The 16,149-nt window shown below is 39.2% G+C and overlaps 1 protein-coding gene across 5 annotated transcripts in view; it reads left to right on the top strand.

Annotated features, from left to right (window-relative positions):
• Window positions 1–15,806, top strand: part of SMAD1 (SMAD family member 1) — a 50,375-nt gene extending 34,569 nt beyond the window's left edge. For all 5 annotated transcript variants that reach the window (XM_033001701.2, XM_033001702.2, XM_042797024.1 and 2 more), the window contains exons 3-7: window positions 2,944–3,201; window positions 5,963–6,079; window positions 9,937–10,158; window positions 12,215–12,471; window positions 14,326–15,806. In XM_033001701.2, the coding sequence (XP_032857592.1) occupies window positions 2,944–3,201; window positions 5,963–6,079; window positions 9,937–10,158; window positions 12,215–12,471; window positions 14,326–14,469 (998 nt within the window). In that variant the 3' untranslated portion in view covers window positions 14,470–15,806. The remainder of the gene's footprint in view (window positions 1–2,943; window positions 3,202–5,962; window positions 6,080–9,936; window positions 10,159–12,214; window positions 12,472–14,325) is intronic.
• The last annotated feature ends 343 nt before the right edge of the window (window positions 15,807–16,149 follow it).

Here is a 16,149-nt window from a genome sequence, read left to right as displayed (position 1 = left end):
CTGCAAAAAAACCCATGAGCTGCAGAGAGATCAGGTTAGGGCAGTGAGTGACTGTCTTGGAGTTGGACTAATTGGAGCACTGTAGTCTCTGTCCCACCTGATGTGGCCTTTCAGGGCTTTTCCTGCTCATTTAAGGTTGTGTATATACAGGGAGGATGTGAATCAGGGTCAGCACTCAAATTCTGCATTGATATTTTTGATACTACTTGTGCTGTATCAATATCGGTTGTATTTTCCCCCCTTTCCACTTTTCCTTTTGTATTTTGAAGAAGTTGGCATTTAATCATTTGAGGTTGAAGCAGTTGGACAAAAAGTATAGGTTTGAGTGAGGGGGGGCTGTGAAGAAGAGACATGTTCTTACATCAAGTCCTTCTGAACTTCACCAGTGGTTCTGCCCAACAGGAGAAGACATATGTATATATCTTGGGAAAATCTGGCACTGCTTTATTTTAATTATAGAAAATATACACAAAATATCCTTTTCTCCTGCTATTTTAAAATGCTATAAATTGTGTGGCTTCCTGTGATGTCATATGTGTCATTGTTTAATGTGAGGTAGGGGTTGGGAAAGGTAGGTGATGTACTTTCTGCTCAACTTCAGAAAAGTTAGTGCTTTGACCTTCACAGGAAAGGAAGAGCTAAGAAAGCTCTGTTTTTAACGCTCAGAAAAGTAAGAAAGAATCATAAAGACAGGAAAGGGAAAATGCTTTTTAACACATGATCTCATTGTTACTCTTTTCACTGGTAATTTATTAGCCCAGCAAATGTTGGCTATGACAATTAAATAGTGCTTGACCTCACTGCAAAAGGACTGCTAGGTTTAACAAAACAAGCTTAATTCTGAGAGATACTAATAATCTGAGAGATTGGGTTTGACATTTGCCATATTGTGAATGAGGGGATTTGTAATGTCCACCTGAATGTTGAGTAACTACTTTTGGTTTTTTTATGGCTCTTTCCAGCAGTGTGTGAGAATGGTTGCATTAGAGGCAAGGGACAGTCTGAACTGCCGAGGGAGATGCAGCTTCTCCTGGGGCGTTTGGCAATTGAGAACTTCTATAGAATGGTAGATGGATGTCTTCTGTTTCAGAAAATGCCATAATTAGGAACTTTGTATATTCCTTGTAAAGTGGAGTTGGCTAAAATTTTCACATCTTAAACACATCTACTTAGGGGTAACATCTGCCTCAAATATTTGAGATCTGTTGGAATTCCAGTGAAGCTGCCCTCAGAAAGTGAGACATAAGATTAAATGTTTAAAACCTGCTTCTGACTCTAATGGGCAGCCTTAATTTCAGTAGTGAGGGTATGAAGATTTCTGGGATCAAACTTTTCATGCATTAATGCCACTAGTGAGCAAAAGTCTGGTGAAACCTGCTGCTGCTTTTTTTTTTTTCTTGCCTTTTTTTTTTTTGTATTAGTTAATCTGTGACTTGCATTAGGAATAGAGAGTGAGTTTTGTGTGTGGCATCCTTTTATATCTGTTTTAAACACTGACCTAGACCTCAGGCCTGCTCTGTGTCGAGCAATGTCCCAGTACTTTCAGACTTGAGGACTCTCACAAAAGTATCCAAATGCTTCTGTATAAGCAGAATGCTGGAAGAGGAAAGATGCCCCGGTGTCTTGGAAGAACCTGTTTGTCTTGGCAAGATGATGTTTGGGTGTTTTTTGCAATTAGTTTGTAATTCAGTCTTTTAGTGAAGCAGCTGTCTCTGAAATACCTTTCTTAATCCGAGTGATAGTTCTATCTGCATAGGCTTGTTGTGTATACATGCTCCTGCTCCTCTTCTGCGTGTCCACTGGGGATTGGGTACAGGGCAGGAGTTTTGAGGAGAGGGAATGGTAGTCTGGTTTGCATTCACTGCTTTTTGTGGGGTTTTTGGCACCTTCCCTTGAAGGCAGGCTATCCTGGGGGTTTCTTCTAGTCCTGCTCAGCCGTGGAGCTAGGGAAATGGAGGTGCTGAAGTGGGGCAGATGTGAAGAGGAGTGAATTTTTTATTTCACTTCCACTACTTTGTGCATGGAGCTCCCTGCCTTTGCTGCTTCTCTTCCCCTCATCACCCCAAAATCTCAATCTATAACAAGACTAGCTTTTAATCCTTTGAATAGCTTGGACTTTGCTGTGAGGCATTCAAAGATAGAAGCTGAGGCACTGGAAAAAGAGCTGATTCTTTTATCTTAGTGTATCTGGTATCATGTTCATATTCCCAGTTAAAAAGAGACCTTTGTTTCCCTGCTGGTGAGGAGGCCTTGGGAGTGTGGTGAGACGAGTAGTTTCTGATGTGTGTTTCTCTGATCCTATAGCAGCATATAGTTGTAGCTCAATTGCTGCTCAGTTGGTTTTTTTGAACTACATAATTTTGTTTAAATTGTACATTTTGTAAACTGACTTGAAGAGTTAATAACTGTTTTAATACTAACTTGTAAGAACATAGCCCAGGTTAAAAATAAAATTACAGCTGTTAGGACCAAACTGAGTTCAAGGCCTATTAGTATTGTCTTCAGAAAAAATATCTGTCCTTATTAGCAAGGTTTTGGGTTACAGGCCATTACGTGATGAGCAGGATCACAAGTGCAGCAAAACAAACTGCATGTCAGCATTGTAACGTGCTTACTTCCCAGCATTTCTTTGTGCGAATAAAACTAAAACTCAGAATTGCGGTTTGTTCTTGGCTCTTCTTCACTGGCCCTCTGTGAAAACAAGCTCCCATCTGGCAAACCAGGTAGCTAGCATGATCGCTATGAATTCAAGCTATGCAGTAACCGGATATAAGGAAGAGTTCTTGCTTAGACATGTGCTCCTAGATTTGACTACCTTGTTTTTAAGACAGATGTGAATATGCCCTACGGGAAGAAGAATGTGGGTTGTTTTACCCTGTATAGCCTAGTCCTTCAGAACTAAGTCTCTAATGCTGTGGCTTTTCCCTTTTTCTCCCTTTCTAGTCCTTCCTCCGGTGCTGGTTCCAAGACACAGCGAGTACAACCCTCAGCACAGCCTCTTGGCCCAATTCCGCAACCTGGGACAAAACGAGCCCCACATGCCGCACAATGCTACTTTCCCGGACTCTTTTCAGCAACCCAGTAGTCACCCGTTCCCTCACTCACCCAACAGCAGCTACCCAAACTCGCCTGGAAGCAGCAGTAGCACCTACCCGCACTCTCCAGCCAGCTCAGACCCGGGAAGTCCTTTCCAGATGCCAGGTACAGTCAACTTCAGTTTCCCTTCAGAAGGAAAAAGGTGGTTGGACATCACTGGTATAGTGTTCTTTTTTGCTTAATAATACCAAATTATTAGCCAACACTTGTGTTCAATAGTGAGCTGAGAGATGTAAGGTAATAAAGACTATGTAATCACCGTCTCGTAATAATATTGAGAGCTTTAATATTGTGCCTCCTTCAAACACGGTTAAAACATTATAGTAAAACTCATCTGGGGCAGCAGGGAGGGATTCAAAATGTTTTGGGGAACAGTTCAACAGTTTAGCTTACAAAGCATGATGTTTAATGCCCAAGAAGTGTAATGCTACGGATCATCCATGCTTAGGAGAGAGATCATCATAAATTCAGGACAAGGCTTTAGTTCTGAAACAGAAGGATGTTTCTCAAGGGGGATCATGCTATTGCTACTTGATAAAATTACTGCACATAATGCTGTAATTTCAAGAAACAAATGCACTTCAACTGAAAAACAGTTCCTTAAGGCTCTGAAAAGAAATATTCAGTCAGTTTACTTCCTAAAGTCAAAGTAGTAACAACCTTTCTTTTTTGACTGATGCCCATAGAAAATTCTGTGGAGCTGTCTTTTTTGGTCTTTACATGTGGATGGATAAAAATACTGCAGAAGCAGTCTGTGACAGATTTGATCCAAATGAGAAGATAAGGACTCCATACAAATGCTTACTGATGTTCTCTTTGCATGTTCTCTTTGGGGGCTGATGGAGGGCATGTGTAAACAAAGCAGCAGACTTGTGAAAATCTGCTTTCTATTATATGAAATTAACATGCATAGATTTCTGCTGCTGATAAAATGCGGATAAAATCTCTTTAAGATTTTTCTTTCCTGAGTGAATACTACCGAGTTTGCAGGGGCAAGAGGGAAAGAGAGTTTGTATTGGCTTTTCTAAAAAACGTGAAAAGTTGCCGCAAAACCAGATCTTTCCTTTCTTTTTTTTTTTTTTTTTTTTTTTTTTTTTTTTTTTAAATATGATTGGTGTTGTTGGGACTCTTCCAGAAGAGATAAAGGCTTCTTTAACAAGGTCTTTCTGAACACTGGCTTGTGGAAGTTTACTTGATCTTTGAGGGCCTGTTCTGTCTGCATGCCTGTAAAGACAAGTCAGCAGCTGCAGTGAAGAAATTGAATTAGAGGAGAGGTCAAGATACTCATGTCCTTGATGCTTAGCTCTGGACAGTTGTCTGTCTTGCCCTAATGGGGAAAGAGGCTGACTTTTAAAAAATACAAAAAAAGGAGCAAAGCAGCTATCCAGAAATCTTGAAAACTTTCTGAATACTGGCTAATTTGCTGCCTGTGGCCCTACAATCTTGTTTCCCTATCTGTGCATCACTAACATGTTTGCACACACACGAACATTTAAGGCTTAGTAAAACATGAGACTTAAACTCCAGTGCAGACTGTTAAGCTTTTAATGCAGTTCTGTTGTCATCTGTGTCATTCTCTGCTGCTCTCTCATCCAACTGAGGGTATCCAAGTAAGGGAATTAGCCAGATACCTGCCAGCATTAGATGTAAAGCTTTCAGCAGAATGTCTCCTAAACAATAAGCAGTTAATAGTTTTTATTAACATATGTTTTCTTAAAAAAACAACACTCCCTTCCCCCAAACAAATAAAACAAAACAACTAAAACCAAAAAAAGACACCACAAAACTCCCAAAACTTACAAAGCAATGGTATGATTCTCCTGCCTTTTGTTGATGCTAATTTGGTTTTCAGGGTTTTGTAGGCCCCTGTGATCATTTGCTGTGGTAGTTTGCAATCCATGCTCTCAGTAATGGAAGTAAATGTGGGATGAGCAGCAGCTGTGTTCACCAGAGATAGTACAGTGGTAATCTAATCTCAGTTTTTGCAGCGAAAGCTTGCAGGGATCAGGCAAGGGTTTCTCTCTTTTGCATGTACCTCTGTGCAATTCATTTGGAGGAGCATGTCCTCCGGTGTATTGGGAAGTGGTGACATTGGCACTACCTGCAGCTTCTAAGAAGCCATTTGGGAAGCTTTCCCAGAAGTGAAATAGGCAGCTGAAGGGCAATGTGAGTACCTGGCTGGGATGCCTCAAACAGGGCTGAAAGCAGTGTGTTAGTGAGTGTGGTCATTGTGCCCAGGCTAGTTTTATGCTAGTGATTCAATCCTGAATGGGGCAGTGCAGCCAGTAAGAGACACTGACAGATAAATTCCAGACCCAGATGGCTACTTCTACAGAATGTGGGTTCCTGAACACTTTCTACTGTTGCCAGTCTAGGGAGATAGAGCTCATACTTTGCAATGACAATAAGAAGGTCCTGGATATATCTGAGATGTTTGCATACTTTGCTGATGGAATCATGTTGGAAATGGAAAAGTTCTAACTGAAAGTTTTCTGCTCCAACTTCTGTTCACATTTACCATATTTGCTATCTGCTTCTGGCCTGGTCCTGAGATGCCTTTGTGCCTTAGTATCTGTATGGCACTTTCAACCTGCAAAAAAACATGGGCCAGAAGCATAGCTGAGCTTTCTTTTGTGGCTTGTTGAGGGAAGTGACTCGTTTTTATTGCAGTTGTGCTTAATATGCAGAGTAATTCTTTGCTTCCCTGATTCAAGGTCCACGATTACTTTCTCAGATTTCTGGTGGGTGGAAGTTTATAGCTGAGTCAGGCTGGAAGCATTTCCAGGCCAAAAGTGTTTATGTGGGTATGTATATATACTCTAAAGAGAGGAAAGGACTTGTGTGTCTCTGTCTTTTCTATATTTAGCTGATACTCCCCCTCCTGCTTACCTGCCTCCGGAAGAGCAGATGACACATGATACCTCCCAGCCAATGGATACCAACATGATGGCACCCACCATTCCCCCTGACATACACAGAGGAGGTAAAAACACTTCCTTCTTGTCTTCTGCTTCACTTCTTAAGAGTGAAGAACTTTCAGAACTGAGTTTTAATAACTGAGGTTTAGTTTTGGATGTATGTTGATCATGCTAATGTTTAGCTGTGGGGAAAAAAAAAAAAGCAACAGAACAGCCATGTAATTTTTTTATATTGTTGAAAGGGATGAAAAAATAAATCTGAAGATAAAAATTTATAAATGTAAATATTTATTTAGGACAAGAAGCTATCACATGAGTCTTTAAAAATTTAAAATGTATGGTGTTTATTACTTTTTTTTTCTCCCAACCAACTCCACAAGCAAAGTTGTTCTACGTTTCATATCTGGAACTTCCATTAATGACCGAACAGAGAATTCTATGATGCTTCACATATCTGTGTGTGATACTGAAATTACACATGTGCAAGGAAAGGAATATCTCTTGTGGTTACATTGATTTGTTGGAACAACGCAGTTTGCTATATAAAGCCTACTGAGTTGTGGATGACAGTAGAGGTGTTCAAGTATAGCTCTCCAAGCAAAGACTTGGTCAGAGTATGGGTGCTAACACTGTCAGTTGTGTAAACGCCCAGAGACTTTTTACCTGGGAAGCTGGAATATCTGTCTTTTTTCCTCTGAGACAGTACATCTCATAAAATTGTCTTTTCTTATTATGTTTTTTTCCTGAATTCTAAACTTCAGTCCTTAAAAAGTATGTTCTGCTTCTAATAATTTACTCTTCTCCTGGTCATAAGAGCATTTGAAATTTTTTTTCATATTTTGTGGTGTTCCTCCTCTCCCCGGTTTTGTTCCGTCTTTGAGTCATGCAGTGATAGCACCTGGTTCACAATTCAGAGCTGTCTGCCTGAGGTGTGGCATTGCTACAGACTTCAAAATCTGTATTTAAAAAAACACCTATTACTTTATGTACTATGACACAGACATATTTTTACAGATTGCTTTTTAAAGCCTTTGCGGCCAGCCGTGACTGCTGAGTAAAGGATTTAGTGCATTCATCACATTGTGAGAAATAGCCCCTTCAGAGAACACATAAGCTTACAAAGCTGTGGCCCATGCCAAGAAAGAGCAGCAAGCTGGATGCTGTGCCAGAGTGATTGTCAAGATCACAAGCATATGAACAATTTAACTGTTGTTTGATTTTTTTTTTATTTTTTTTTTTTTTTTTCTTCACTTGTTTTGTTGCTAAGCTTGATGTTTGGTTTCAGGAAGTATATTTGCCCTCTTAAAACAATTTGGATAGCTTCTGTGCTAACCTATTTACTCTCTGCATGGAATGATAGAATGAGTTTTGCATGCGATAAACCCCATCGGTAGCATTTTCACTTTTCAATGACCCAGTACACTCTATGTGTGGGTATAGTCCTTGCTGGCCCAAAGTACATTTATCAAGGTTTATGACTAACTGCAGACCTTTGTGTGTTTGCCCTTCTCACAAAAGACATGAATACTGTAGAATTTCTCTATTACGTGAGAATTGATACAGAGAAAAGAGTTTACACTTTTCTTCTTGCTTTTTAGCATTCAACCATTTCAAAATAAAAATTGTCTATTAGTATTTTTCCCTCCTAGTAGTTTAGTACAATGGATTTTCATTTGTCCCTTCATGAAAAAAAAAGATACCTTACTTATGTTTGCTTTCATGTGTTTGTTTTTTTTTTTTTATATGTATGCTGTAATTACACTACTTTAAAAAAAAATCTGCTGCAGGTTGTAAAAGAGTTTTTACTGTGAACTTACTGCAGCATTTTTGTTGCAAACTTTTTAGAAGCGTGTTCTTCACGATGATTTGTTAGTCTTAAGAGATTTGATTTGACAAGCTGCATCCTGTCAATGAAGTTGGGTAATTTCCATTGTTGGCCCATGCTGGAAATAGAGAGACTAAACGCACCTGCTCTGCATGACCTAAAGCAAATGTAAGGAAGTTAGTATGAAATCTGTGTGAGAGAGATATGATTCATTCTGTAAGAATGGCCAGCTGGCAAGATTTCTTCCTGACTTTGAGAACTGGGGCAAAGCTGCAGCTTTGATAATTGCTGGCATCTTCATGGGAATTAAAAGCATAGTAACTTCTTACTAATAACTAATGACTGATTTTTATTGTTTCTTTATTGGGTTTTTTGTTGTTTTTTTTACAGTGATGTGAAAGGATAGAAAATGCTAGGTTATTAGAGAAGATCATCTCCTCTTTATGAGTGTATTAAGCAAGTTATTGGTCAGCAGTAGACACTGTGCTCAGAAGTTTTGCACAGTGATGGAATATGTTATCCTGCTTTTGATTATTTGCCACCTTTTGTATCTGCTACGTACTGCTGGTTTGAGGGGACTTTTTGTTTATTGTTTTGCACGTGTCAGAAAAGTCAGAGCAGTATGATCCTGTGAACAGAGGAAAATACAGACACTGGTTTAAGTTGGCTGATTTCAGTAGACTTGGGGCTGGGAGAAGGAAACCTCTGGCCAGAGAAACAAGTTTTCCCGTAATACCAGTCTGATTTTCATTTTAGCACTTTGACCTGTAGTTGGAACTTTAATCTGCAAAGTTGGTATTTTAGCAACAAATCCAACTGTGCTAAGCTTAACAGTGAAATAGCCTTTTTCATTTAAAAGAAACCACATAAAGCAACCACATCCCTTCACTAGCCTCCTTTTATTTGGAGGCAGTTTAATAATTTGTAGTTGTATTTGGCACTTGAAAGAATGTGCACTGGGTGGAGATATCTGAAGAAGCCTGTGCTGTTGTTGGACACTCACTGGGAAACTCTTTTTGGTAAAGACCTTTGGTATCATTTGGAGAAGTTGTTCCCTGTGCACAGTCACAGGTGTTACCTCAAGACTTCCATGTGTTTCTAGAGCTTGTTGGGTAGAAGTCATGAACCAGGAATTTCCTGTCAGCATTCTGCACAATTCCCAGCTTCAGTTAGGAGCTGCTAAGGAGGAGCTGCTTCTTAGCAGAGTCTGGAAAACTATGTTCTGAGAAATCCTTGCTATTACTCAGCAAGTAATTCTTTTGGTGTGATGAACAGTTGCAGCTTTTGCATTTGGTAGCACTTGAGGAATAAAAGGTTCTCATTAAATGCTATCTTCTTCCATTTCATATGCTTTTCAGCCCAGTTTGTTCAGCCTTCAATCCCAAGAAGTATCTGTTCATATTGAAGATGTGCTTTGTGCATGTTCTGCAGACAAATGTCCATCTCTCTTAGTTTTTGAAGTCTCTTAACCTTCCCCCAATAAGCCCAGGAGAAAAATTTGTGCACGCCCAGAATGCTGAAAGATTGATCTGCTGGCTGTATATTTAAGCTTCCTTGCTATACTTCTTGGTACCCAAAGTTACAAATGGTGTCTTGTGCAGTTGTGTGATGCTGTTTCTCCCTGTTGCTATACAAGTAAGCACAGAAGTGGCTTGTAATTTGGTATCTGAGAAAAATTAACTGAAGTAGAGATTAATTTATTAAATTGGAAAGAAATCAGAGCTGTGTAACTGCAGCTTTTCTCTGCTGTCTGGGACCACACCGTAGTGTGTTGTAGAAAATGTGGCAGGGATATTGAGTCACTGCTTGGTATGTGCCTAGGAGCTTCCTGTGCTTTTCTGTTGGTATCTAGTGTTGATCTTTGTCTCTTGTAAGTCTTGTGCAAGTAAAGTTGAGGTGAAGTTAATCTATTGTATGTCTGTGGCTATGAAAAGTCCAAAAATAACTGGAGAGAGAAGAGCCTTCATTTAGCTACAATTGCTTATCTGGCTCATCTTTCAGTGATCTTCAGCCAAAATCTGCAAGTTTATGAATCTTACATCTCCAGCCTGTATTCCAGCACTGTTGGATTGTAACATTTCCATTATTGTTTTACAGATGTTCAGGCAGTTGCTTACGAGGAGCCAAAGCATTGGTGCTCTATTGTTTACTATGAGCTGAATAATCGTGTTGGGGAGGCGTTCCATGCTTCTTCCACCAGCGTCTTGGTGGATGGCTTCACTGATCCTTCAAACAACAAGAACAGATTTTGCCTGGGGCTGCTCTCAAACGTTAACCGCAACTCCACCATTGAAAACACTAGGCGGCATATTGGCAAAGGTGAGATTTGGATCTTTGCACCTGTTTTTTGGGTTGGGGGCGGGGGGGCCATTTCCTCTAGATGTGACAACCTGGGCCACTTTCCTCAAGAGCAGGCTGGTCTTCCCACTTACATGGGATGAGTGCTTGTGTTGGTAAATATTTTCTGGTTAGGTCATATAAGCAAAGTATTGTTCTTACCTGGTGTGTAATTACAAGAAGCTTTTACCCTTAATCAATTTTTAATTGCCTGAAGGCTATCATAATCTTCATTAGAATGACAGTTTAAGACAGTTTGTCTAATGAAATGTCTTGATTTATCTTGATTATTGGTGTATATGGAAATCCAAATTATAGTTCTTGGCACCAAATTTTTAGCTAGCCTTAATTCCAACATAAATTAGCTATCCTAACATGTATTTAGAGAGACAACATGCTAAAACAGCTTTTTCAAGCACATTTTTCACAGGCTGGTTATTCTTTCAGTGGGAATTTCATGCTTCTCTTCTATGGCTGTGACAGTATCCTGCAAAAGAGAAAAGTTTCTGTTTTATGTCTGACAATACAGGTCTCTTTTCTGAGAACTGGCCTATAATGCAAATGACAGGCAAAACTGATGTTGCCCCCTGCAATGGGGCATTCCTGCCAGACAAATTTTTTAGGTGTTTACATTACTAACACACTCTAAATTTTCTGAGACAGTTGAGGGTTCAGCATGCCCAAGCAGTGAGGTGCGTGTTGTAAATGTTAATTAATGAAGTATCTTCCTCCTCGTTGGAGGAACGAATTGAAACCGAAGAGAACTTCAAATTTCAGCCCTTGGTCTGAAGAGCTTCTCTCTGCAAGAGGACTTAGGCAGCTCAACAGTACACCACACCTGTGCTGTGCCACTCAAGTCCTAATAATTCTTCCTTCTTTTCCTCCCCATCCATCTTACCAAGTATCAGGATATTTGTTTAACACCTCATTCATTTTCCTGTTAAAAGTAACCCAGCTGCAACCCAGAGTTCTGCTGAAGCACTTAACTGCATATGTACCAAAGCAGAGTGCAGAAGAGACAAAGATGCTGTTGAATAAGTAAATGTGTACAAGTAATGATGATGTAAAACTGTTAGTCTTTGAGGAAGGAGGAGTAAATCCCAGACTTGAAGACATAGCTGTAAATGACTTCTGCAGATTAGATGGGAATATATATGTACCCACACAGGTACATGCATAGTCAATGGCAAAATCTTACATGACAGAGCACAGTCAAAGCTTTCTAACTGGCCTTCAATTTAGTTTTGAAATTCTCTGTGTTCACTTCTCTGACTCATGATGTCGTGGGAGGTAAAAGGTTTAAACAGCAAATAATCCATTTTTAAACACAAAAGGCCAGTTTGCTCTCTCAAAGCCTTTGGAATTGAGTCTTACTGACAACAAATCTCCACAGAGGCTCCCTGTATGTCCCCTCCACTTCTGGGGCTTGCTGCCGTCAGTGGCAGATGAGGCAGCAAGCAGTAGAAGGGGAAAGGACTACAAAATTGGTGTGTACCCTTGTTTGACAGATACAGCTCATGAATATATGGGCAATATTCTTTTTCCAGCTTTCTGAAATTGAAGCGAGCTGAAAAAAGTCATGTTACCCCAAATAGTGTTCAGGACTTTTCCAGAGAATTCAGCTTGGGTCTGCTTTAGTATCTACAAATCATGCAGTAGGTTTCTGCTCTCTCCTCTTGCATTCCCAATTACTGCTTTACATAAATACAATGAGAGAAAGTTCAAGTGGTCAAGCCATCTAAGGTACGGCATCAAAACTACTGCAGTGCTTGCTAGTTTATTGATGTTGAATATTCAACACGTTAAAATGCAGGAATTACTGATTTCCTTTATACATACATGCATGCGCACTCTCCTTTAAAATCCCCTACTGATGAAACAGAAAAGTTAAAATCGAGTTTGAAGACAGTCAGATGATGGTCTGATATGCAATTACTGTTTATCTCTAAGCAGAAACATATCTCTGTGGCGACAGCATAAAAAATAGATAGGCAGTGTAAATTTGTCTAACATCCTCATGTCAACCTTTTCCTCCCAGGTGTTCATCTCTATTACGTTGGTGGGGAAGTGTATGCTGAATGCCTAAGTGACAGCAGTATTTTTGTGCAAAGTCGGAACTGCAACTACCATCATGGGTTCCATCCCACCACAGTCTGCAAAATCCCCAGCGGCTGCAGTTTGAAAATTTTCAATAATCAAGAGTTTGCTCAGCTTTTGGCTCAGTCAGTTAACCATGGCTTTGAGACAGTGTATGAGCTTACTAAGATGTGCACTCTACGTATGAGTTTTGTAAAGGTATGTGAAAATTTATTTGAGATTATTTTGTAAGCAAAATAAATTATTTTTTTTCATAACGTGGTGATTTTGAATGGTCCAGTGTCTCCCTTCGTCGTCCTGTTAATAGCTGTTGAATTTTAAGTATGGAATATGTTCATTAGATGTAAGACAGATCTTAATGAAACAAAGTTGCCCTTGTGGACAAAAATCCATCTAACACACATACTTTGAAAGATTGAGGTAACTTGCAGAGAGTGTTTCTTCACTTAAGTCTGTAGTCACTTGTGAAGCATTTCTATCATGCCTGTTAACTATTCTCATTTCACTAAATTGCCTCTTGTAAATTTTTAGTGTGTCAGTTGAATTCTTGTATTCAGTATGTGTATAGATAGTGTGTATGTGTGTATACAGAATTATTTGCATAATTACTCTGGAATTATGGAGCTTGTCTTTTTTATTTTGTAGTATATGGCAAGATACAGTACAAGTTTTGAAAAGAACTGAGTCATTAATTACTTGGTCTAAAAGTAGGAAAGCCACCAATTCATTTTGTAGCATCAGCTTTTTCCCTTTTTTTTTGACCGTAGTTACGATCCATGCCATCTCTTCCCCTGTAAGAGGCCCAGCTGAACTTCACACTTCTGTTCCTGGGTGTTATTTTTGGAGACTTCAGCTGGGACTGCAGTGTAAATCATTATAGCAATTGTGGGAGTGTAGGTAGTATAATCCCCTAAATCTGTCTTGACCTGCAGCTCCCAAATAATATAGATACCTTTCTATTCTATGGGGGCATACAAGGTCAAGATTTGTGATATACCTGTAAGTGTCAACATAGGTACTGATATAAAAGGGCTGGTCACATATAGAAAAGTAGTCAGACGATAATGGTAATATGCTAAAGTGCTCTTCTTGGCAGGAGGATAGAAACTTTCAGATGTGTTAGGACAGGGGTTCCTAAAAAGAAATAGGTTATTTATAGCTCTGCATCCTACACAGTTGTATGGGAGTGTTGCACAGGACCTCCTGCGTACTGGATGTTGTACTGCACAGTGTTTAGAGCTGCTGCCACCTGTGTTGGAGCTGGGTAATCCCTTCATTAGGGGTTAATGTAGAGCAGAGCTAGCTGTACCTGCGGCTATCTTAGTCTTGTCTCCAGACTTGCCTCAGAAATGGTTCACTTACAAAATGATTTTGAATGCTGCTTAAATATCTGCTTATATCTTTGGTAATTACTGTAACTGAATCATGTATGAGCTGAAACAAAACCTAGCTTGTCTTAACTTGAGAAATAGCCTGTTGGGCAATGACCATGCCCTCTTTTTCCAAAGAGGAATATTTCTGACTTATTGCTCAGTTTATCATGTCCATCCTGCAAATGATGCTTTGGGTCTTGTCAGACAGACACCTCACCCCCACTTCCATAATGTCAGTCTATGACCTCATTTTCTGATTTGTTGATCTGTTTGGCAGCATTTCCCCACAGTTTGCTCTATTTTTGGTCTTGGCAGAGAAGACTTGATTATCCCCCTCTTTGGAGGCTTTGTTGGGATGTCATGCTGGCTGAGATAGGGGGAAATTTTGCACTGCCACAGGTTATGTCTTTAAGAATTTAAAGAGTTCTATTCCAGGAGATCTCAAAATGACACTTCTTCCAAATTATTTTTTTTTTAAACTTCAGATTTGTTTGTTGAAATGCAGTAATAGTTGATGTGTGAAGGGTGTTATGCTACCCTGCTGATAATGACTGTTGAAAGCGAGAGCATTTTGGTAAGAAAGAAGATGATTGAAGTATGCTTCTCACATATTTGATATTATAAGATAAGGTGATTTTATTTTTTTTTTTTCTTTCCCCACTTATGATTCTGTTCTCAGGGTTGGGGAGCTGAATATCATCGCCAAGATGTGACGAGCACTCCATGCTGGATAGAGATACATCTTCATGGTCCCCTGCAGTGGCTGGATAAAGTACTTACTCAGATGGGCTCTCCTCATAATCCTATTTCTTCAGTGTCTTAAAAGGTCCCAAGCCTCCTGCATTTTGGAAACAATTGAGCCTTGCATGTACTTGAAGGATGTATGAGTCAGACACACTTTTGGTATTTTTTGCGCCCCCACCCCTCCCGAACTGGCAACAGCTGAATAAGAGCTATGAAAATACTTGACTTCTGTGACCAACTGTTGGATTCTGAAAAAACAAACAAACAAACAAACAAAAAACCAAAAAAAAACAACAGCAAAACCAACCCAAACAAAAACCAACCCCTTTGACATACTGCTGGTATCAAAAATTTTAGTTTACATTATAACATACTATTGCAAAGTTGATTTGCTGTGTTTAGTGCAACAGGGACAATCGAGCCAAAGCCACAATCTGTCGGACTGAGTTCCTGAAGGATCTTCCTGTAGCTGGCACTCTGAGATTCTCTTTCTTCCTTACATTCAGCGCTTGGTGTTCCCTGGTGTCCTCTGGGGCTAAGAGCCGATGTTGAAGTCTGCTTTTTGCAGGCTTTCTGCAGTACATTTTAAAACCATTTGTCTAAGTTGATGATTGCTGTTCTCTTTAAAAGAAAAGAAAGTCATGAGGTTTAATCTCAATAACTGCGTAATAATCTTTGAAATTGTGTCCTGACCATACTGCTGTAAGAATGTTAGGTATGTTTTTTGCTAAATGTATGTACGGTGTATTTGAAAGTCTAGAAATTAGTTAGATTTAGACCATAAAAGAATTAGAAATATTTGAATGGGGGGAGGTGGGAGTGGGAAGGGAAAATGACAACTGAAATGTAGAATATATTGTAAACATAGCTTGTTAGTTTAAACTGACGTCTGAGTTTTGCTGTGCATTTCATTTTTATAGTGGCTTCATCTTGTTAATTCTGACTATTTTTGCCTCTTCATTTTCCCCAAAAACAATTGCGCAGCTGGTTAATTCTTTTACCCATGAAGAGGATGAAATGATTAATACCTGCAGTTTGAAGGCTGCAGCTCTATGTATTTCAAGACAAAATTGTACAGAGTGCTCTCTAATTATTGAGCGGTTTTATACAGTTTATGTAACAGAAGTAGGCTTTTAATTTTGTAAGAGAATCTTGTTTTGCCCAACCTAGTAATGGTTAATTGTTTGGAGGACTTCAAAATCACTGTGTGGGTCTATTTCAAACTTTTAAAATATATATATATATATTTTTAATTTTTTTTTTTTTTTTTTTTACTGCTTGGTTTATTTTCTTCTTTGATGTTTTATATTCACGTAAACTGTAGTACTTTAAGTACCTTTATTCCAAAACTAGTGGGTCCTCTTTACTGGAAGTTTTTGAATAAAACCTGTTGTTACTGCTTACATTTGATTAAAACCTTGTCTTGTCCACTTCTTGGTAGACTCTTAATAAACCAGATAAAGATATGGTCTTGGAGGAGGAACAACTAGAAATGAAGATATGCTGACCTTAGACATTTATGATTAGTACAGGTTAGTAACCATACTAAACTCAGAATGTGAGATAAGAGTACTCTAGAGAGAAAGATTTCTTAACCAGACCAGATTAGAATGGCTGCAGTAACACTGAAGTATCCTAGCCACTTTGAAATCTCACAGAAATTTAACTATGTACAATATCTGTATGAGAGGAGATTTTGCTGAGGTTGCACCGTCAGTGGGCTCTTGCTGTTCCTTGCCATGGCTGTGGTGAAAAGCCT

Source organism: Tyto alba, unplaced genomic scaffold (assembly GCF_018691265.1).
Source record: "Tyto alba isolate M040663 unplaced genomic scaffold, T.alba_DEE_v4.0 Super-Scaffold_23, whole genome shotgun sequence".
Taxonomy (NCBI): Eukaryota; Metazoa; Chordata; class Aves; order Strigiformes; family Tytonidae; genus Tyto; species Tyto alba.
The sequence above is the reverse complement of the archived record's forward strand: the minus strand, read 5'-3'. Positions and strand labels throughout refer to the sequence as shown.